This window comes from Crinia signifera, chromosome 5 (assembly GCF_055691185.1).
Source record: "Crinia signifera chromosome 5, ASM5569118v1, whole genome shotgun sequence".
Classification (NCBI taxonomy): domain Eukaryota; kingdom Metazoa; phylum Chordata; class Amphibia; order Anura; family Myobatrachidae; genus Crinia; species Crinia signifera.
Genome location: NC_139221.1, coordinates 26,539,000 through 26,562,517, shown reverse-complemented (window position 1 = coordinate 26,562,517; position 23,518 = coordinate 26,539,000). Strand labels below are relative to the sequence as shown.

The 23,518-nt window shown below is 47.4% G+C and overlaps 1 protein-coding gene across 1 annotated transcript; it reads right to left on the bottom strand.

Moving 5' to 3' along the window:
• Nucleotides 1-12,399: 12,399 nt before the first annotated feature.
• Nucleotides 12,400-22,987, bottom strand: LOC146079396 (anterior gradient protein 3-like). The gene is made up of 8 exons (XM_083186191.1): nt 22,941-22,987; nt 22,579-22,713; nt 19,309-19,372; nt 18,373-18,425; nt 15,100-15,176; nt 14,212-14,275; nt 14,002-14,085; nt 12,400-12,768 (listed from the first exon to the last, which is right to left on the bottom strand). The coding sequence occupies exons 2-8, from the start codon at nt 22,679-22,681 to the stop codon at nt 12,719-12,721; spliced, it is 495 nt and encodes a 164-aa protein (XP_083042317.1). The 5' UTR covers nt 22,682-22,713; nt 22,941-22,987; the 3' UTR covers nt 12,400-12,718.
• Between the last annotated feature and the right edge of the window lie 531 nt (nt 22,988-23,518).

Below are 23,518 nucleotides of genomic sequence, written 5' to 3'. Positions count from 1 at the left end.
CATTTTGCATCATTTTAGCCCCTCCCCCATCCAAGGACCCGAAAATAGATGCGGCTGCCTGTCATGGGGGTGGGGCTTGATGACGTCAGCCTCGCCCCACCCCCAAAACGAAGCCTCTTCCTGCCCCCCTTTCACTCATCTCCAGGTTTCTCCCGGAGAGGAGTTTTCAAAAGTCGGCAGGTATGTTATACACCCACATTTTCAGCCTGACACCTCTACCCTCTAACACACCCACGCCACCAGTCTGTCGCCCTCTACCCTCTTCCGGCCACCGGCGCCCCTCTTGGACGATCAGGAATCTTCCATGTGGTTTTTATTGCCAATCCGCCCCTGCATGTATCTCTAAACTGGAAACGTGCAGGTCCAGATTTACCTGGATCTCAAAATGGGATCTTATTGGCTATCGGCTGTCACATGTTTTGGCTCTAAAACATGTGACATCTGGATAGCCAATAAGATCTTGTTTTGAGATCTGGGTAAATCCTGGTTAATCCAGAACTGCACATCTCTACTCTAAATACAACCATCTAGCGGAGTTGAACTGTGGGCATTTAAGTCAAAGCCGCAGGAGGCATCGAAAATAAAAAGATGCTCACAAGGCTTCAGGTTACTCAGGATGTCTGGCCATATCATGCTGACTCTGAGGTCAGTGACGCAGTGTCCAAGGGTGCTGTCACTAGCTTTGTCAGACTGACAGAAAATCAGAAGCTTCCTATTGCCACCATGCCTCTGCCCCCAAATGCTGGCACCATAACAATCATGTGGCAGCGTTTGGGGCACTGCAAGCGACATTGCATCCCCAGATCCTTGTGTACACAGTCCACCTTCTGCGCATGCGCAGATCTGAAACACTGATTTACATAAATAAAGAATATATGAAAATATCAGAATTTTGCCCAGTGTCACTACTATTATATTGATAGGTGATGATCATTAGTCTTCCTCCTTTCAGCTGGCTACACGTTATATGACAATGCAAACTATACAACGCCGCTCATGATTTCCCTTGAACTCCTGGAGAAACATGCGATCCTATGGATGATCTTGGGTGCATGTACATGTATGCATACACCATCTCAGTGCTGTGTCCGCAAAATGTTGCAGGCACGAAAGGTGCCCATACACGCTGCGAGAATCGCATACATTATGGGCTAGATCGCATAGCAGGGCATGCATGCAATGTGTGTGCGATGCGATCCGAAAGCAGTACAAACAGGGCCGGCGCCACCACTAGGCAAGGTTAGGCATTTGCCTAGGGCGCCGGCCACTGGAGGGCGGTAGTGAGCTGCAGCCAGCCAGCATGCCGGCAGCAGCAGCAGGAAGCTACGCAGAGGAGAGCCCGGAGGAACAACTAGATCATGCAGTCTGCAGCGTCAGCGATCATCTGCAGACTGCAGCAACAACAAGCAGCTATTAGGTAAGTAAGATCCCCCCCCCATATCCCCCACCGGAGCCCGATGTGTACCTTGCTGCCGGCCTGCCGCTGACAGACAGTCACTCCCCACCCCTGGCTGCCGCCCGGTCATGAGGCTTACAGCAGCCAGCGGGAAACTTCGATGGCGGCCGCCCCAGCCCCAGCCGGTCAATCCACTGCCCCCCTACCCGGTGCGCTGGACTGGACAGTCACACAGGCGGCACGCTCCGACTCAGAAAGCAATGCTTCCTTGTTAATCTCCGGCGGGTGGCGGAGCCGCCATCCGCCCCCCTCCCCCCCAGCTACTCTGACACAGTCTGTGCTGGCAGCACGTACTGTGTCACTGAGTAGCTGGGCGGGCGGCGGCTCCGCCACCCGCCGGAGATTAACAAGGAAGCATTGCTCATGAGTGTGCCGCCTGTGTCCTTCCTTGCTCATCATATGGACACTATGCATTGGAGTCACCGATGAGGCAGTCTGTGGGCTGGTTGCTTGGGAGCTTGTTATTGAGGTTGATGAACCTTCTTTTAATATCCATAGGCAACAAATGCCTATGTTTGTCCCCATGTGGTCTGAGTTTGCTCATGGGTTGACTGTGTTTGCTTAAGGGTAGCTTGGGTGAGGTCCTGCAGGTCATAAACGTGTAGATATCCTGGGGCACTGCCATTGTCTGATTGGTGAGTGAGGAAACCGGTGTTTTCATCCTCCCCTGGAGAATATGCCACCATCATCATTTGATTCGCCTGTGTGACTGTCCTGCTGCTGCCTGTACTTATTAAATAATCACTGTAGTAGGCAGCTGCTGGTCTGGGGACTAGCTATGTGCCCACTTCCCAGTGTAGTAATCATGCACCCACCCTGCACATATAAATGAATAGACAGCCAGTGATTGGCTGAGAGCTCTCTGACTGAGAGAGCTCTCAGCCAATCACTGCTTGTCCATACATTTCTATGTGCGCCCGCTGCTACCAGCTAATACGCCAGTGGCGTAATTCCAATGCGGCAGACCATGGTGGCACAAATGGAAGATAGCAGGGAGTGTGCAGCCTAACTTTAACCCCCATACCACAGCCTAACCATCACAACCCCTGCTGCAGCCTAGCTATCACCTTAACTGTCACAGCCTATCCATACCATCCCTCCCCTGGCACAGCCTAATACTAACTTCCCCTGGCACATAGCCGCCACCTTCCCCGTCGCAGCTTAGCCATCACCTTCCCTGCAGCAGCTTAGCCGTCACCTTCTCCGCCGCAGCTTAGCTGTCACCTTCCCTGCCGCAGCTTAGCTGTCACCTTCCCCGCCGCAGCTTAGATGTCACCTTCCCCGCCTCAATCTAGCCGTCACTTTCCCTACCGCAGCCTAATGTTAACTTCTCCTGCCACAGATTTTTTGCTTCTACTGTGCGATGTAATGTGATTTTTGGCTCCTTCTGTGTGTCATAATGTGATTTTTGGCCCCTACTGTGTGGTGTAATGTGATTTTTGGCCCCTACTGTGCCACGTAATGTGATGTTTGGCTCCCACTGTGTGACTTAATGTGATTTTTGGCCCCTACTGTGCAGCATAATATGATATTTAGCCCCTACTGTGCGGTGTAATGTGATTATTGGCCCCTACTTTGCGGCGTAATGTGATTTTTGGGTCATACTGTGTGACTTAATGTGATTTTTGGCTCCTAATGTGCAGTGTAATGTATTTTTGTCTCCTACTGTGTGACGTAATGTGATTTTTAGCTCCTGCGTAATGTGAAGTTGGGGGGGGGGGGGGGGGGGGCGGTATCCTTTAGGTTTGCCTAGGGCGCCAAGATGCCTTGCACCGGCCCTGAGTACAAAAAGTATGTGCAGCACATACTTTTTGGTCTGTGCGATGCGATGCCCGCAGGAGCGCACATCGCATCGCACGCTGCTCTTGCAGCGTGTATGGCCACCTTTACTCACATAAACCAGCCCATTATTTTAAAAAATTGTTATAAATATCTCTTATATATTTGGCTACATCTGTCACTCAAAGTGTGTCTGAAGCTGTAACGCTGGGTGGAGCCTCTGACTCACATGACAGAGAACCAGCCCAGTGAGCCCACAGTCATAGGAGGGACACAATGCTCTGCTCCTGCACTTTCCTTTTAATGTATGATTGCCATCACCTGTGTTGAAGCACCTTTCCTATCAATTAACCTGTTCAACACAGATGGAGGTAATCATACATTAGGAAGAAAGTCCAACGGCAGAGCATTGTGTCCCTCCTGGCATAGGTCATGTTGGGAGGTATGCACAGTGCCAGACACCCTCTGCCTCCCCATGTTACCCAGCAAAGACACAGCTACTCACCAGACACACCAGGTGAGCGCCCCACATACCTCCCAACATGACCCTCTCCAGGAGGGACAGAATGCTCTGTTTGTGGACTTCCATCTTAATTTAGGATTGTCATCACCTGTTTTAAACAGGGTAATTGATAAGAAAGGTGTTTAAGCACAGGTGATGGTAATCCATAAATTAAGAAATAAGTCCAGAAACAGAGCAATGTGTCCCTCCTGGAGAGGGTCATGTTGGGTATGCACCTCCCTCCCCCCCCCCCCCCCATTCACGGCATCCCCACGATTAAATGGCACATGCAAAACACTGACATGGCTATGGTCGACAATGAAAAAGGTTGACAAGATTTATTTTTCACTTTTTCAGTTTTCATATTCATTCTCATGTGTCGACATGGACACCAATGAAGTGCCACACTTATGTCAACATTTACATGTGTTGACCTTTCTGTGTTAATTTTTTCTTGTGGCGATTCGCGGCACCCCCCGCAACCCCCCTCCCGCGATTTGCAGCACACCCCCCGCAATTCGCGGCACCCCCGGTGACTCCCGCGATTCGCGGCCCCACCCCATGACACCCTTCCTCCTGCGATTCGCGGCACCCCGCGACCCCCTCTCCCGCCATTCCCCACCCCTGACCCCCCCTCCTGTCATTGCAGCAACTACCCGCCCCCGCGACCCACCCTCTCGCGATTCACTGCAACACCCCGCGCCCCCCCTCCCACGATTCGTGGCACCCACACCCCCCCGTGACCCCCCCTCCCGCAATTCACAGCATCACCACGATTAAATGGCACATGCAAAACACTGACATGGCTATGGTCAATGAAAAAGGTTGACAAGATTTATTTTTCACTTTTTCAATGTTTTCATATTCATTCTCATGTGTCGACATGGACACCAATGAAGTGCCACACTTATGTCAACAATTACATGTGTTGACCTTTCTTGTGGCGATTCGCGGCACCCCCCGCAACCCCCCTCCCGCAATTTGCAGCACACCCCCCACAATTCGCGGGAACCCCGGTGACTCCCGCGATTCGCGGCCCCACCCTGTGACACCCCCCCTCCTGCGATTCGCGGCACCCCGCGACCCCCCTCCCGCGATTCACTGCAACCACCCGCGCCCCCCCCTCCCACGATTCGCGGCACCCACACGCCCGCCCGCGACCCCCCCTCCCGCAATTCACGGCATCCACCCACGACCCCTCCTCCCGTGATTCGCGGACACCCCTCACCTCCTCCCCCCCCCCCCCACCCCCGCACGCGATTCACGGCAACCCCAGGATTAAATGGCACATGCACGGCTATGGTCGACAATGAAAAAGGTTGACATGAGTTTTTGAAGATTTATTTTTCTTTTTTTCAATGTTTTCATATTCATTCTCATGTGTCGACATGGACACCGATGAAGTGCCACACTTATGTCAACATTTACATGTGTTGAACTTTCTGTGTTGATTTTTTCGTGTAGCAATTTTTTTCCAGTGACAACTATGAACTATGTGCACGTCAACCTACACATCATCAACCAATTCTTTGTATAATATATAACACCTGTTCTGTTTTACTGTAGGTGTTTTAAGTCAGATCTTTTACTGCTACTATTACTGTTTATGTAAATGCATTCTGAATGACAGCACCATCCTACCATCCTTCTACAAGAATATATAACCAACTAGGTTATTCATCGCGCCCCGTGCCCCCCCCCCTCCCGCAATTCACGGACCCCCCGCGCAACCCCATCCCACGATTCGCAACCCCCCCTCGCGCAATTCACACCCCCTCCCACGCTTTGAGTACCCCCGCCCTCTCCCGCGATTCGCCGACACCTGCGCCCCCTCCCTCCCTTGATTCACGGCACCCCCCGCGCCCCTCCCGCAATTCACGGCACCCCTAAGCCCCTCTTTAGTCCCCCGTATACTCACACACCCCTATAACTACCCAGCTTCCTGCTCTCCTGGTTAAGGACATGGACAGCGACTTCCACCACTGGGGAGTCGCTGACGCTGTTTTGCCCACATGCCCCTATCATGCCTCATAGCCCAGCCTCCTGCTCTCATGCACCCGAACTCCCACCCAGTAGTACTGCCACGCTGGACCCTCACCCACTGGCAGAAGCTGCACACTATCTCCCACCCTCCTCTTTAGTCCCCCTTATGCCCACACACCCCTATCACTACCCTGCCTCCTGTTTTCCTGTGTCGTGACCTCCGCCAGTGGGGAGCCGCTGACTCAGAAACACCCTACTATACTATTGCACACACACCTAAACAACATGCACACACAGCCCCCCCCCCACACCCACAAATGTCACTGTTCCATCCACACTATCAATGTACATCTTACTCTGTAACCGCTTTTTAATTAAACAAAACAATACACTCCCCCTTCCACATCATATGCTCTCTATTTAACACATTTCACCTATAACTCAAGTTGCAATACAAGCCATCTTACATACAATTCTAACCATCTTTCTCATATACAAATGTTCACAAATTAAGGGGGCGCAGCCCCTTACGACGGTGTGAAGAGCGCCCCTAGGGCGCGATTAATCACCTAGTGTATAATAAAAGACTCACTATTCTTTTGCTGTTTAACTCTTGTGCAGTCCCTCCTCTTCTATCTGCGTAGGCAGGATGCTGAGGACGCCATTACACCCCTCTCGGAGGAGATAGAGGGGGCGGAGTGTTGAGGACTGGCACTGGCACTGGCACAGCATACTGAGAAGAGGGAAGGAAGGGGATGCGGCGCTGCTGCCTGTTCGTTATATGATTGACAGGCGCAGGGTAGGATAGGGTAGGAGGCAGATCTGGACATGACATGTCATCCAGGCATTCACAGACAGAGCTACATGCCTCCTCGCAAGTGTCCGTGAGGAAGAGGGGGCAGGTCGCAGGAGGAGGACAGTGTGTGCGCGGTGCAGGGAGCTGCTCAGCCTCTCCATACTGCCGACCCCGCTGTCAGACAGGCACTGAGGGCGGCGTGCAGGCTGTGTGCACTCACGGTGCAGCTCTTTATACTGCCGTCCGCCAGGTGTCAGACAGGCGCTGCGGGCGGCATGCAGGAGGCAGTGACAGTGAGTGCTGAGGCAGCTTTAGAGCAGGGAGGGAGCCAGCGCCTTTTCAGCATGGCGCCTCCCTGCTTTGCAGGAGCTGCTGAGTGGGTAGCGCCGGCCCTGATCAGCCCCCAAATGTTACTATAGGCGGCTGCTAAATTGTGTTATACCAACTTTTAATTATTGGCACCAATTCCCGGTAATTGCTAAATATGCCACTGAATGGGTGTGGATCGTATTAACGACCACACTTATGTCGACAGTCATTAGGTCGACACCGTTGGGTCGACATGCAGGAAGGTAGACAGGGTTCTAGCTCGACATGGTGTCTAGGTCGACATGGTTTTAGGTCGACATAGCATTAGGTCGACATGTCGCAAAGTCGACATGGATTTGAAGTGAAGTGTGGTCGATAATACGACTGTATCCCCCCTGAATCACATTCCTAAAGACTCTACAATGACGACGCCAACTCCGTGCCATTGTGACACAACAGCTCTATATGCTGAGGTGTCCTTAACGCAGACATCTACAGATCACTCTCAACTGAGCGATATTTCTTCTTTGTTCTCTACTTGTACAAATATTTGCTTGTGTCATACTGGGAAATATATGTCGCTTGTCAGAGTTCACACTGGCCATCTGCACAGCTGAACTGGCCAACACCCAGTTCTACCTGTCGGAGACGGATACTGGAGCAGATCCTGTTCCGCCTGTTCAATTGCTTTATTTTTTTTGTCCACCGAGCCCGAGGAGACAGAGGAAGAATGTTTAAGCTAATTAAAGAATTTATTCATCTATACAACAATGACCTGTCTGCAGTGAGGCAAAAGAAGTATAAATTAGAGTCAAGGGACATCAGGCTGAAGGGCCCCACACACACAGCGATATTCAGGCACCTTCTGAGCGATTTCAAATCACTCAGAAAATGGGTGTATATCGCTGTGTGTGTGTAGACCACGCAGCGACTGAAAAGCGCATCCCTGCGGGTCTGTATCTGGCCGTGATTCAGAACCGCCGGGTCAGATAATTTCAGTGCAGTTGCTCAGAAGGTTCTGCACATCTCCTGCTTGTGTGGTGTGGGCGACTAAGCAGGGCCTTCTGAGCGATAGGTAGCTGTCGGAGATGTCCCCCTGAAACCGCCGGAGATCTGTCCCCCTGAAACCGCCGGAGATCTGTCCCCCTGAAACCGCCGGAGATCTGTCCCCCTTGAAGCCGCCGGAGCTGCTGCACTGTAGCCTCCCCACAGCTCCAGCCCTCTTCAGTCAGTGTGGAAGCTGAGTGACAGGACATGTCGCTGAAGACTCCGGACTTGGTAAGTATTTTTTTTTACAGTATGCCCCCAATGTTCACAGACACGCACACACACACACTGTATCACCAACATTTATATGTTTTTCCAGGGGGGGGGACACACGCAGTATCACCAACGTTTATTTGTTTGTGGGGGGGGGCACTGCTTAGACTGGCCACCGATGTTTATTTATGTAACGCCAACAATGATTTTATTATCCACCATCAGCCTGGCGCCCCCCACCCAGGGGCAACAGGGACAGGCCTCTGGCTTCAGTCCGGGCCAGTGGCACCCTGGGGGGGGGGGCTCTTCATTGGGGGGGGGGGGGGGGGGTTCCACTCCTCCAGGGACCCAGGCCGGGCTGACCAGCTACAGAAGTAATGCTTTGGCCACAGGACCTTTTATAATAAGTGACCCCCGGCTGTGACATTACCCCGATGTCTGTTTGAGCCCGATGCTGGCTTCCCCCCTACTCCTTTTGTCCCCCGTATTTTGGAAACCAGGATCGGTTCCCCGAAAGTCACTTACGCTTTCTGTGAGAGATTTGAAATCTCTCATGCTCTATCTGCTGAATTTGGGGCGGGAGCTGATGTCACGTGACGTTAGTCCCCTGCCCCGAGCAGGAAACGCATTGCATGTGTTCGTAGAGGAACAACCAGCGTTTTTATGGGAATGCCAATAAAACATTGAGTGTCCCCTGCTCTCCCTTCCCGGAGCGAACCACTCATGAAGCCGTTCGCTCCTGGTGTTCCACATGCGCAAACCCCGAACATGGGGGACGAATTTGGACCCAAACAAACGGGTGGCTCCTTAGTACTGCACGTGGCACTTTTGTGGCATTGAATCTCTCTTTTGCATTGTGCCAGTGACAAGGTGCAGATGCCACATCTTAGACGCATCCTATTTGCAGTATCGGATTTGTGCGTGCAGAAACTGGGTGCCAGATTGTGCACTGATGATGATGGTTATGTATTTACATGTACACTGTTCCATGTTGAATGTATGCGCCTCAGATATAAACCCACATAAACAGTTTTAATATATGAAAGTGTATAATAGATATATAGGACCGGATTCAAATGTTTTTCACACCGGCAGCCACAAGAGGGCACCCTACGGAGCTTTTTAAATGCAGCTCCGTTCCGACACATATGGCTGTTGGCGCCGGCATTTCAGCTCGACCCCCCTGGTGAGCCAAGAGGCAAGAAAAGTCACCCGCAAACTGGACTATTTGCATCGCACCCATTCCCTTGGTTGGCTTTAGCCGCTTTAACCTGGCCATAGTGGTTGCGATTGGTGTGATCAAATGAATATTGTTGCACGATCTCCCATCGCTTTATATGGGAGATGATTAACCATTTGAATCAGGCTCATAATATATTGTAAACACCATTTTGCCCCTCATATACCCCTGGAAAGTTTATTTCTAACATTCATTTAAAGCCAAGACCCTGAAGAAGTGCTGATGATGAAACGTGTTGTGGGTGGGGCTTGGTGTGACTTTTAAGTACTTTCCACTTATATGTTACATGCCGCTGTGGATTTGGACATTGTTAATGCTGGCAATGGGGGTGACATTTAGCGCCCACAGCAAGAGCTGAAGATGACTTCAGTCTGACTGCCAGCATCCCGATTGAAGGTATACTAGAGTTTTTTAGCATTAGGCCGAAGGAAAGGGGTCGGGGGGTAGGTTTAGGCTCTCAAAGGGGAGGGTTAGGGGGGTTAATGGCAAGGTGCTAACGGGGAGAATAGAGGGAGAAGGTAAGTATACTTACCAGCCCCTGTCGGGATTCTGATCTTCGGCATGCCGCTGTCTGTCTACTGGCATCCAGCATCCCATCTGCCAGTCTCCTGTATGTACTCCGTATGTATAAGGTGAATAAGCGCCAACTTCTGCTTTTCATTTTAGATCTTTAAAAAAGTTCCAGCTAACACAACACTACTGACACCTGATACGTCATTAGAACCTGTTGTGACGGGGCAGTAACCCGCAGCAACGCCTTTCCCCATAGAGTGTTCTGTCCTTACACTTAAAGCAGTAGTAGTATTCTATCAATGCTGATTCAGAGAGAAGATGGAGGCTGGTGTTACCGCACCAGGGCACGCGCAAGATGCAGATCCAATGTTCACACAACAAGGAGCAAAAGAACGCCAAAATCAGAGATGTGTGCCAATGCCACCGCAGCTACAAATCTGTATTCAGCGGTTGTGGGAAAATGTGCACATGTTGCGGCCTCCAAGATTTGTGTTAATGCACCCACTAGGGCTGGGGTAGCCAACTCCAGTCCTCGAGAGCAACCAACAGTTCATGTTTTTTTCAGACCACCTAGCTGGGACACAGGTGCACTCTTCACTCACTGCCAAATTACAAAAGATTCACAGGTGGAGATAATTACTTCACTTGTGATTCTGGAAAATGTTAACTGTTGGTAGCTCTTGAGGACTGGAGTTGGCTACTCCTGCACTGGAGGCACAAAGACGCAACCTTCGAACACTCATCGATCGAACGTTGCCTCTCCGAATAGCCCTTCGGTGGCAGCGTGGCTGCTGGAAGTAAGGTAAGTAACTAACGCTGGAGCCATTGTAACTGCATACAGGGATCATAGTCACAGGCAGTAACACCCCGCCCCCAAACTGGTGGTGACTCACATGTTTTTTTTTCCCACCACTCCCCCATTACCTCCCACAACTGGTCACTGTCAATCACTTTTCGAACAAATCGCCATTGCATGACCATCACACACATATACGTTGCATATCTTCCAACATTCTTGCCTCCATATGCAATAGTCCTCATGTGGGCTTATAAAGGAGGCGGAGCCTCTGGTGAAGGTGCGGAGCCTCAAAGCACCAACGCTTACATCACTATGGGGATGTGCCTAGAACGCTCCAAGATGCTGGGCTGACCCCAGGCTCTATCTGCACTGTGAATAGTCCACCTTTTAACCCCTCGCTTTCATCTCTTTCTTATTAACTCTCTAACACATTAGCTTCTCACTAGTGAAACCCCGGCTGACTGGCTTTCTCCAACTTTTTGGGGGTCCCGCGCTATTTAAATGTAGGATTAGGGACCCACCAGAGATGAGGTCACCTAGATGCTGGTTGGTGGCCTAGTATTCAGGGGTAGATTGGCCCACCGGGAAACCGGGCAATTTCCCGATAGGGCTGGCCCAAAACTCATTAAAAAGGGGCCAGCCGCGCTCCCCCTTGGGCTGGCTGTCCGCAGCACTTTGCCCAAATCCAAAATGTCCACGGGAGGGCTGCTGCACAGCACCTCCCAGACTCCCAGCTCCTGTTCCCCCTCCTCCCGGCCGCAGAAAACAGAAGCAGCAGGTGAGCCGCCCCCCCCTCCCCCCCCCGGGCACGCATTACATACCGCCGCCACAGCCCCCCCCCCAGAGTCCCAAACCACCCCTGCTAGTATTTCTTGGCACATAAATACACCAAGAACCTCGATGCTCAATATTAGATAGCGCAGCTTATTATAGTTATTGTAAAGTATGTATCAGCACGGTATTTTCTTTCTTTGTAGTGCTATAAGTCCCAGCATGATAGCACCTCTTGATGTGTGTAATGAGGGTGTGGTCCAAGATCCCCCTCCCCCGTATGCTTGGCTGCACATGCGCTTCCACAAACCAACAATGGTTTGACCATGAATAGCTGCTCTCAATGGTCAGAGAATGTTGACGGACTCTGTCACCTGAGGATATCACCAGGACTGGGGACACCAGGGCCACTGTGCCGTATTGTGCCTGGAAGGCATTTACTCCTCACCACAGGCAGTTGGCATCTGCTTCTCTGCAATCGCCGCCATCTTGTGTTACAGCTCTCGTGCTTTAGCGGAAACAAAGAGGCAAATCGCGGACGAGCTCAGCCACAGTTGGTTTTGCACTAAGCAGTAAATGTTTGGCACTTTGCAATTAACCTCTATCCTGTTTCTGGAATATGATTATCACCATGTTGTTACGACAGTGCCCCAACAACGGAAAGTCTGAGGAAAGTAGGAATAGCAGTTTTTCTGAAGAAAAAAATAGTCCTTTATGGCCGTAGGATATGTGTTTGCTATTCTTCTTGTGGAATACTATCAAAGAGTATAAAAGCATAGGCAGTGGCGGAACTTGTGGGTGCAGAAATATTATAGGGCCCACCTCCTCAACCTCAAATCAAGTTCACAATATGCAACACGGCAGTGAATGACAGGGAGAGGCAGAAGGTGGCAGGGAAAAACAGTGGGCCCCTTACTCCTTAGAGCCCCAATACACTGCACCTGCTGCACCAATGAGAGTTCCATAGGATTAAATACACGACAACATATCGTCATTTTCTAGAAGATTGTTATATTCTCATAGATTACTGTAAAACAATGATTGAATGGACTTTTACAATTTTTTTCAGTTTATAACACTTTTATTAACACACACTTTGGAGGGAGCGGTGGAACCAATGCTGGGGCTTCTGGGAAAAGAGCCACAAAGCCACTGGTGGCCAGTAATATGTTGGATATCAATTTTCTAAGGACCGGAGTGAAAAGTAATCTAAAAAAAAAAAAAAAAAAAAAAGACAGTTGACAGTTGACGATGATGACGGACCCCTTCCAGTCTTCAGACCCCAATATTGCGGCAATCCGGATAGACAATCAGAGCTCCGTCTGAACAAGATGTAGTGCTTTCTTCATGTTTTCTATCACTGCATAAAACAAAAAAGATACACTTAGTATTATAAATATATATATACAGCCTTGTGCAGAGAAAGTGTCATGATTCGCAAAAATTCTAGACCCCATTGTAGCTAACCTTCTAAAATCTTTGCTTATGTGCAAAATCTACGGTTGGGATTCAATAGTCATTTTATTTTAGCTCTAATTAATGTACGCAAGATGGACTTATTCAATTGCTGCTCCGATCTCGCGCCCCATTACTTCTGCTCCTGAGGCGGTGAGCAGAAACCAGTGAAAGTACCTCTGTTAGGAGATCAATCCGCCATATTGGCAATATGCCCGATAGTTTAGATGGGTTGGCTGCATTAAGTCACTACTTTTGGGTGCAACAAGAATGATAAGTTTTGGGTGTCTGCAACAGTTGTGTCTGATTGGAGCAACAGTTAAAGGGCTCAAAAACTGGATGGGCATTACTTACAGTGCCCACTCTTTGGGGGTTATGCTGGTCTACACGCTCACATGTGACCACAATGTTTTTTAAATGCGCATTTCTGTGCATGTGCCGGGTGCGTATGACCACAGCAAAACCCAAGACTGCAGATGGTGGGCCGAGGGACTCGCCCATGGGAATGCCCAGCATTCCCAAGGATATCACCCTGTGATGCGGGTGTGGGGGGGCGGGCAGCTGCCCGTCCAGTTCCTGTTGAGTGTGCACGGAAATCTAAGTGACCTCAGATATGCATGCACCCTCCACATGATTCGATGGTTGGCGACCAATGAATGATGTGGGTGTCTACCCCTTAGTCTGCGAATGGATGTTTTGCCAAAACATCCATTCGCAGCTGTGCGGGCAATCTGGCGCTTGCCCCCCTGTCTGTGTACCGGCAGTTGGTATTCTAATGTCGGTATACCGACCGACAGAATTGTGACTGTTGGACTGGCATACCACACCTTCCCCAGTACAGCCCCATAGCAAATATTAATCTAAAGCACAGGTTCTTGAATTCGGGCAGTTGGTGATACACAGCGCTCCTGCTGAGTAACCTAGAAAATGTGAGAACAGAGTTTGAGAACCACTGGCCTAAAGGATCTCTCAATGTGCCCTGTACAAGCTCCACTTGGCGGTAAGACCTGGGAAAGATCAGCATTGTTACAGGGGAGCCTGAGAGTGGAAAATCCCCACCTAGATCGTTTGATTGACACATAACCTTAGGTCGGAGCTTACCCTAAGTCACCCAGTTACAGATACCAGCATTACTTACAAATTGGTAGGTCTTGTGGTTCATAAGTATAAAGACGATTGGAATAACGTCCGGTGATGTCAGCTCTCACTGTTAGGGACGGGTCTGTGTACACATAAAGTGACATTATTGTGCTTACAGTACAGGAATAAGGAGGCATATATACAGTATGTCATATGGAGGATAAAATTGTGTATTGTCTCAGTTCTGTATATAATGTACTCTGCTTACCGACAAACATTATACGGGGAACGTACTTCCCATCTGGGGCCAGGTTTTTATCTGTAGTTTCATGCTGATAGGAGAGACAAACCATGTATTCAGTAAGAGCGGACTATGGGGCAGATGTATTAAGCCTTAAAACTGGATAAATGCGAGGGTGATAAAGAGTGATAATGACCAGCCAATCATCTCTCAACTTACATTTTTCAAACACAGCCTATAATTTGACAGTTGGGAACTGATTGGCTGGATGTTTATCACTCTATCACCCTTATGTCCTACATCTGACAATTATAATGTATTATCACTGCTATTTGCGGCAATAAGAAATTCTGTACTGCAGAGATGTTTTATGAAACATTTGCAGGGAAATGGGCCCCATAGCCACATTATAAAAGGGCCCCTATCCTTATGCTTCTAGAGAAACAACCTTCTATAAAGCAGTTGCTCATTTTACGCCCCATAGTAGTGTCCTAGTTCACAATATGCCACATTGTAGTGCTTTCAGTACGCATTATGCCACAACGTACCCCCAATCCATAATATAGCATAATGTGTTCCCAGTAGATATTATTCCACATTCAAGCGTCTCCAGTTCATAATGACACATTTTTGTGCCTACAGTACATAGTATGCCACAGTGTAGTGCCCCCAGTACATATTATGAAACAAAGTAGTGCCTCCAGTACAATGAAGGGGCCCCAGTTCCTTTTATGCCACATTGTAGTTTCCACATTTCATATTACGCCACAATGTAGTGCTCATAGTTCATACAATGCAACATTTCAGTGAAGTCCCAATTATTATTTCACACCACACATTGCCCCCAGTTCATATTATAATGCAATACAAAGCCCCTGGTGAACGTGTTTTCTGGAGGGATGACCGGTCACCTACCATGAGATTGAGCAGAATAAAACTTTCTTTGGCTAATTCTTGGACCTCTTCATTTTCTGCGAACGCTTTCTTCAGAGCTGACGGGAAATGACCACTGGGTTATATGACATGAATAGAAAGAGTAGTCCTCTAACAATGGGGATGTAGTTTAATTGTTAACACATTGGGCGAGATGTAACAATGCCCAACTTTGGCGGCCATGTCGGATGCTGGCCGAACTTTTTTTTTAAAAGGGTGATCACTTACAAGGCATGGAATTGCCCTTTAAGTGATTGCCCCTTTAAAAAAATGGGTGTCATTACATCCTGCCCAGGACATATTAATTGTAATGTCTTCTGTCCATGTAGCCCCGCCCCCTTCCCATGGCCTCTGTGACTGCTGCTGATCATCACACCACCCTGCCCGCTTCCTTGTGGGAGAGCCACCTTCTCTGGGGCTGCAGGGGGCTACCCCAAAAATCAAAAGTCTCCCGCAGCTTTTGGGAGGGCAGGCAAGAATGGAGTAATGTATATAGGATATGGTTACCTGAGGTAATATAGTTGCAATGCTAATGAATAAAAAATCCTGGATGGGAAAAGGCACAAGTAGCCAATCAGACACGACTAGGCGCTGCTGGTCATCATCATCATCACTGCAGATCATTTCACCACTCCTTAAGAACCTGCCAGCGATAAACCTCCTAAATGCTGAGTCTCCCCCTCTCGCTCAAGTCAACTATACACAAAGGGATGGATGTAGACTTATGCATGGACACTACACATGTGCAGTTCTGCAAATCTTATACATTAGTGTAATGTTCACCCAACTCTTCATAAGCCCCAGAATACTAGGACAGATACATATGGTCATATATGAAATACAGTTGTGCTCATAAGGTTACATACTCTAGCACAATTTGTGATTTTCTGGCCATTTGTCAGAGAATATGAATGATAACTCGCAAACATTTCTTTCATTCATGGGGCGGTATTCAATGTGAATACCGGCGACGTGCAGCGAATCCTGTTTAGGATTCGCTACACATTCGCCACTGGTCGCCGCGTTCCGGAGCCTCGCCGGCTCCGGTATTCAACGAGTCAGGGGCTCGCTGCCCCTGACCGGCGAATTTGAGCTCCTGCGGCGGACGCCGCAGGGAGCCTGAGGACGGCGGCAGGCAGAGAGATGGAAGTCTCCCTGCCTGCCCCAGAACGTTTGTGGGGGGGAGGTGGGCTCCCCGGGTGCCAGGCAGCACAGGCTGCCCCCCGGGGGTGCCAGCAGGGGACCGGGTATATTCACTACACCCGATCATGAATATGTAATGATCGGGTGAAGTGAATATATGAATATCTAATGAGCGGCTCGGCTCCGGCCCCCTGCTGGCTGGTCTGTGTAAAAAAAAATATATATATATATATTTTTTTTTAAATTAAATATATATTCATGTGCTTACAGCACATGAATAAAAATAGCATGCCCCTCCTCAGAATAAAATTTCAGATTTTTTGACACCAACAAAACACTTTATTTTAAAAGTTCACCTTCCACTTCACCATAAAAAGATAGCGATTGCTACTCGGTGAATCATGGCGAAAAAAACCTTGAAATGTATTCGCCATCTGGTCATTGAATAGGGTGATTCACCGTTTTAGTCAGAAATTCGCTGTACAGCACAAAATCGCCATAAAAACCTGGCGAATCAGCCTCATTGAATACCGCCCATGGTTAGTGGTTGGATGAACCCATTTATTCTCAAACAACTGTGTTTACTCTTTTTAAATCATAATGACAACAGAAACTGCCCAAATGACCCAGATCAAAAGTTTACATACCCCAGTTCATACCTTGTTTTGCCCCTTTAACATCAATGACAGCTAGAAGCCTTTTGTGGTAGTTGTGGATGAGGCTCTTTATTTTCTCATATGGTGAAGCTGCCCATTCTTCTTGGCACAAAGCCCCCAGTTTCTGTAAATTCTTGGCCTGTCTTGCATGAACTGCACGTTTGAGATCTCCCCAGAGTGGCTCAATGATATTGAGGTCAGGAGACTGAGATGGCCACTCCAGAACCTTCACTGTATTCTGCTGTAGCCAATGACAGGTCGACTTGGCCTTGTGTTTTGGATCATTGTCATGTTAGAACATCCAAGTACGTCCCATGCGCAGCTTCCGGGCTGATGAGTGCAAATTTTTCTGTAAACACAGATGTTTGACATCTTGCCATCAATTTTGACCAAGTTTCCAGTGCCTCTGTAGCTCACACATCCCCAAAACATCAGCGATCCACCTCCATGTTTCACAGTAGGTATGGTGTACATTTCATCATAGGCCTTGTTGACTTCTTTCCAATTGTAATATTTATGGTTGTAGCCAAAAAGTTACATTTTGGTCTCATCGCTCCAAATTACTTTGTTCCAGAAGTTTTGAGGCTTGTCTCTGTGCTGTTTGGAGTATTGTAAGCGGGATACTTTGTGGCATTTGCGTAGTAATGGCTTTCTTCTGACGACTCCACCATGCAGCCCATTTTTCTTCAAATGCCTCCTTATTGTGCATCTTGAAACAACCACACCACTTTTTTCAGAGAGTCCTGTATTTCAGCTGAAGTTACTTGTGAATTTTTCTTTGCATCCCGAACAATTTTCCTGGCAGTTGTGGCTGAAATTTTTGTTGGTCTACCTGACCGTGATTTGTTTTCCACAGAATCCCTCATTTTCCACTTCTTAATTAGAGTTTGAACACTGCTGATTGGCATTTTCAATTGCTTGGATATCTTTTTATATCCCTTTCCTGTTTTATACAGTTCAATTACCTTTTCCCCCAGATCCTTTGACCATTCTCCATGACTCAGAATCCTGACACATCAGTGCAGCACTGGATGAAAGATGCAAGGGTCTTTCAGGAGACCAGAAACTCACCGACATTTTATACACACACACACTGATTACAAGCAAACAAATCACAGGTGAGAATGGTTACCTGTAATAGGTCAAAATCTCTAGGGTATGCATACTTTTGATCAGGGTCATTTGGGCAGTTTCTGTTGTCATTATGATTTAAAACAGAGTAAACACAGTTGTTTGACAATAAATGGCTTCACCCAACCACTGACCATGAGTGACAGATACGTTTGTGAGTTATCATCCATATTCTCTGACAAATGGCCAGAAATCACAAATTCTCCTACAGTATGTAAACTTATGAGCACAACTGTATATAAACAGAAAATCCTGGATATATGCTGTACAACAACCGCTGCTCCTGATCAGTATGTACGTAGAGCCGTACGATGTTGGTATATACCTTGGCAGTACTGACACTCCTCCAAGTGGTGGATTACCATGAGGGGTTTGTTGCTGGAAAAGAAGAGAGCAGAGATGTTGGGTCAGGGTGTACACACATGAGGCATCCTCTGTACTGGATGTTACACATAATACCCAACATATATCGTATCAGGCCGACGGATCTACGATGTCTAGATGGACCATGTTATGGTCCACCACGCTTAGTCAAACCCATCTAGTTAGACGCCTAACGATAGTCGGCCTCATCTAGATCAACAGAAATGGAAGGTGGACGCCAGCGATAGAGCGACGGCAGCGTGTTTGACGGTGAGTTTTTCACATTTTTTTGGGGTGTCGAATAGAAGGCTACTTGTTTTCAGAAGGCATTAAAAAGAATGAGGTGCCTTGTGAAGGGGACCTCTGAGAACTTCCATTAGCTTGATCATGAGAAGTATATGCACACAAAGCATTCATACTGTAACAGTGCAATCAGATACATTCAGGGCCCAGCCTGCAGTACTCTCCATGGAAATCACCAGCTTGTCGCCATCTAGTGGAGCAATGAGGTTGCAGTGCAGGCATTAGGTCAACAGTGTCTAAGTCCACAGTCAAAAGGTTAACCCAGGTTGGCCTACCCTCCCAGAACGGTCCATGTCGACATAATGCACGTCAACCTAATGCATGTCTACCTATTCATGTATTGACATTCTGCTTGTCGACCAGTAGTAGTCGACCTGTTGACTATCACCCTAGGCACTGTTGACCAAACGATCCAAACCCCTCACACTTTTCAGTCAATATGTAAAAATGAAGAGGGGTTCTGTTGCCCATAGCAACCAATCCGATTCTGTCTATCATGTTCTAGGATGCAATAGAGAAATAATAGAAAGAAACTGATTGGTTGGTACGGGCAACATCACCTGCATGCAGTAAATTTGCCTCTTTTTATATATACCTTTTTTTTGCATTGTACAATCCTTCTTCATAGGTCTGAACCCAGGAGATGGTGTCCCCCCAACCTAAAGGAAATAACACTATTTATTGTATGATTTGTGACAACTTTTATATAGACCCTTATTCAGATCTGGTCGCAGTACAAATTTGTTCTCAAAATGGACAAAACCATGTGCACTGCAGGTGGGGCAGATGTAACATGTATAGAGAGAGTTAGATTTGGGTGAGTTATTTTGTTTCTGTGCAAGGTAAATACTGGCTGCATTATTTTTACACTGCAATTTAGATTTCAGTTTCAACACAGCCCGCCCAAATCTAACTCTCTCTCTGCACATATTACAACTGCCCCACCTGCAGTGCACATGGTTTTGCCCATTTTGAGAACAAATTTGTACTGCGATCAGGTCTGAATAAGGGCCACAATGCGTCACTTGGACGTCTAGACACAGACCAAACCTATAAGTCATAAACATATACAACAAAAGAACGCTTTATTCACTAAACTTACGGTGTCTGTAAATGAAACCTAGTAATGGAACTGATACACGAGCACAGCGGTTTATGTTACTGGAATGTCCGTAAAGGTCTTTATGCACAGTCAGAGCAAACACTGTTTTTTAGTGTTTCAAGGTATTATTTTTCATAATAACATTCTTCCTACAGGGGAAAAAACATTGCTTTATGTACTTCTCTCTGTGTGTGTGTGTGTGCGTGTGTGTGTGCGTTGGTTCAAGGCACCTCTTGCAAAGTACGATTTAGGCACTAAGGGGGTCGATGAAATTATTTGATGGGACCTATTCAATTGCCCTTCAATAGGTGCACAAACACTATGGCCCTTATTCAGATCTCTTCGCTCGGACGAGAATTCGGCCAGTGTACCGATGTTGTGCATATACGCATGCACGTGTCTGTACGGAGGTAGAGAGCAAACTCGAAGAATTCCAGTCGCCGAGTGCTCGCTCCTGGGCCTCCCGAGCAGGGGGTGGAGAGGGGCGCTGTGGCCTGATCAGGATCATTACCATATGCGCACGCCCTGGATTTTATGGGCGTTTCCATGAAAACGCAGGTCATGCGTATGGAAATGCGGTCGTGACATGCGTGTGGGGGGCGGAGAGATGACTTAACCGGATGTCAGCTGCCCGCCCATATCCCGGCTTTTCTTCTCTCAAATGTGCGAGTGGTCTAGACCACTTGTGCATGGGTGAGCGCTGTCCACATCATTCGATGGTCGCTGTTCACATAAAACATCCATTTGCATGCCTACGAAGGAAAAAGAGAAGATGCAGCGCCCCCTGGGGGGTGATGCTAGTAGCGCTTGACTGAGTGTGTTACACGGAGCTGCTGTTAAGTAGGGATAGTCAGTCCCTGAAAGGGGATAAGCAAAAAAGCAAACAGAACGAATAGCAGCGCTAATTTAAAATACTGGGACCAATTGGACTGGTTTCACGATAAAAAACACAATTTATTACACGTGATGTGATCAAATACAATTAAAAAAGCAGTGGTCTGGGTGGCACGGGGTCTGGGTGGCACTCCTTGCCACCCAGACCCCATTGAATCCTGGGGAAGGAAAACTGGACATCCATTTGGACCAGCATACACATCTGTTGAGGAGGCCGCTAATAGCGCAGGACTGTGCCCCAAGAGTGGACGGTAAAACAAACATCCCCTTATTATGTTGTTGGGAGTGTTGCAAAAGGGCCTAATAGGAACGGACAGATCCCCTCTCCCCACCTCCATTCTATCTCCCCAGGAATCATGGGACTTAAGTCTAGTGCACTAGCACCTTTATAGTGTTTTACTAACTAAAAGTGTTTTATCATTTGCTAAGCAACATATAAAAAATACTGCTTAATTTTAAACTTAATTTGCATGCCGACCGTCCGAATTAGGCGCGCGAATGGGCGGCGCCGGCCATCCATTCGCTAGGCTTGGTTTGATACATTTGCTTCAGCCTGTGCACAGGTCAGAGCGAAGCGATCAGAATAAGGGCCTATATGTGCACCCATTAATACCAGGTTTCGGGCACTAGTATATTCTCCCTCTATGCCGATATAGATGATGAAGTAAGTACAAGCCGGTTTAAAGGAAAAAAAATCATGAAAAACTGATGTCAAACTTGCCATATGTCTACCAGTTCATGGCAACCTTTTGACCATATCGACTTATTGCATGTCTATCTGGCCACTGTATCACCCGGACCCATTTGGGGAGGTCTCCCAGGCTGCTGTAAGAGTAGACCACCTTCTCGCAGGATGAACCACGTTAAATTGCATCGCCCGTCCCCAGCTGGACCTCTGAGGACCACAGAAATAAAAGGCAGGCACAAAATAAGCCTTAACCCACACAGACTTCGGGGGAGATGTATCCTTGGAGAGAGAGATAAAGTGGAAACGTTATCCAAAGTAACCAATCAGCTTCTGTCATTAATCTAGCAGTCTAAAAAATGACAGTTATTGTAGAAGATGATTGGATGCTTTGGTCAACGTCTCCACTTTTTTCGCACCAAGACTTGATGGGGGAAATTTACTAAAATGTGTATTCTACTTCACATGTGATGTTGCTATGGGAAACCAATCAGATCCTGTCTACTATCTTCTAAAGGGTGCTAAATAAACAAGAAGTAGATTCGGATTGGTTGCCCATCAGATGTTAAGTAGAATACACGTCTTTGTGTCTCCCACAGTAAGTCCGTTATGTCTCCCACAGTAAAAAAAATATAGAAATGTTTTACAGGTTTCAAGGAGCTTAACTAAAGTTTCAGAAAGATGGGACTTGTAGTGACATATTACCCATTTGCAGATTTGAAATACCCCAAACCCAGGCAAAAATGTATATTAGTATTATTATTAATAATAATAATAATAATATTTATAATAAAAAAAGGATATTTAGGATAATTGCTCGCTGTAAAGGAATTCAGATTTGTTATAATCAGTTATGAGCGTTACTGTTTCAGTTTTGCCCTAATTACTTGCTGAACAGTCATCTGCTGTGGTCTACAAACTAGTAATTAATATCAGACTATTCTACTAACGGGAACATGAACACAGGGCCAGAATTATTAAGCTTGGAGAAGAAATAAACTGGAGATAAAGCGGAGAAAAGGTAAAAGGAGATAAAGCACCAGCCAATCAGCTCCCAACTGTCTTTTTCAAACACAGCTGATTGGCTGGTGCTTTATCTCCTTTTACCTTTTCTCTGCTTTATCTCCAGTTTATCTCTTCTCCAAGATTAATAAATCTGCCCCACAGTTACTATCAGCTCCAACCTCTTGACAGCGTCTGTGGGGAGTGGATTTCCTTCTTAACAGCCATGGCCAAGTTGGAGGAGAAGGTGATGACGAGGGACATGGCCAGCACTGGAAGACACATTATGGCTTCTGTTGCGTCTGGTCAGCGGCTTTCTGTAAAGAAAAAAAATTGATATAAAAAAAAATGCAATTAATTACAGGGTAGATCATTTAGAAACAGTGAGTACGACAGTGTTGGGGTACAGTGCTGGATCTCCCACTACTCGTGCTTAAGGCATTACTAGATGATACCCCTGAGTGTAGGAGACAAGAGGAACTTGGGCAAGGATTGTGCTAGGGATAAAACACAAGGAAGGAGGGCCCTGCCTGTGGGAGCTTACATGCTATGTGGAGGGGAGAATAGTTGAAGGGTAAACTGAGCATAAGCGAGGGAGTAGTGGAGGAGAATACAGAGAAGCGAGGGCAGGCTCTAATGAAGAGGTGTGTGTTTTTATTGCCAGCTCGCAGCTGGGGAGATTGAGGGAAATAATGAGTTCCAAACGTGGGGTGCTGAGTAGCAGAAATCTTGTAATATATATATATATATATATATATATATATATATATATATATATATATATATATATATAGATTGGACGGATGACCGGCACATCCACAGCTCCGACGCTAGGTAGGTAGTGGTTGGGTGCCTTCACCAGTAGGAATAGACAACGGTGTGGATAGGTGCGGCACTCCCAACAGTAATAAAGTACACGAAACTTGTGGTAAGTTTAGCAACGTTTCAACGTCATTTATTAGACGTTTTCATCAGGCATGATGAAAACGTCTAATAAATGACGTTGAAACGTTGCTAAACTTACCACAAGTTTCGTGTACTTTATTACTGTTGGGAGTGCCGCACCTATCCACACCGTTATATTTATATATATATATATATATATATATATATCTCTTATAT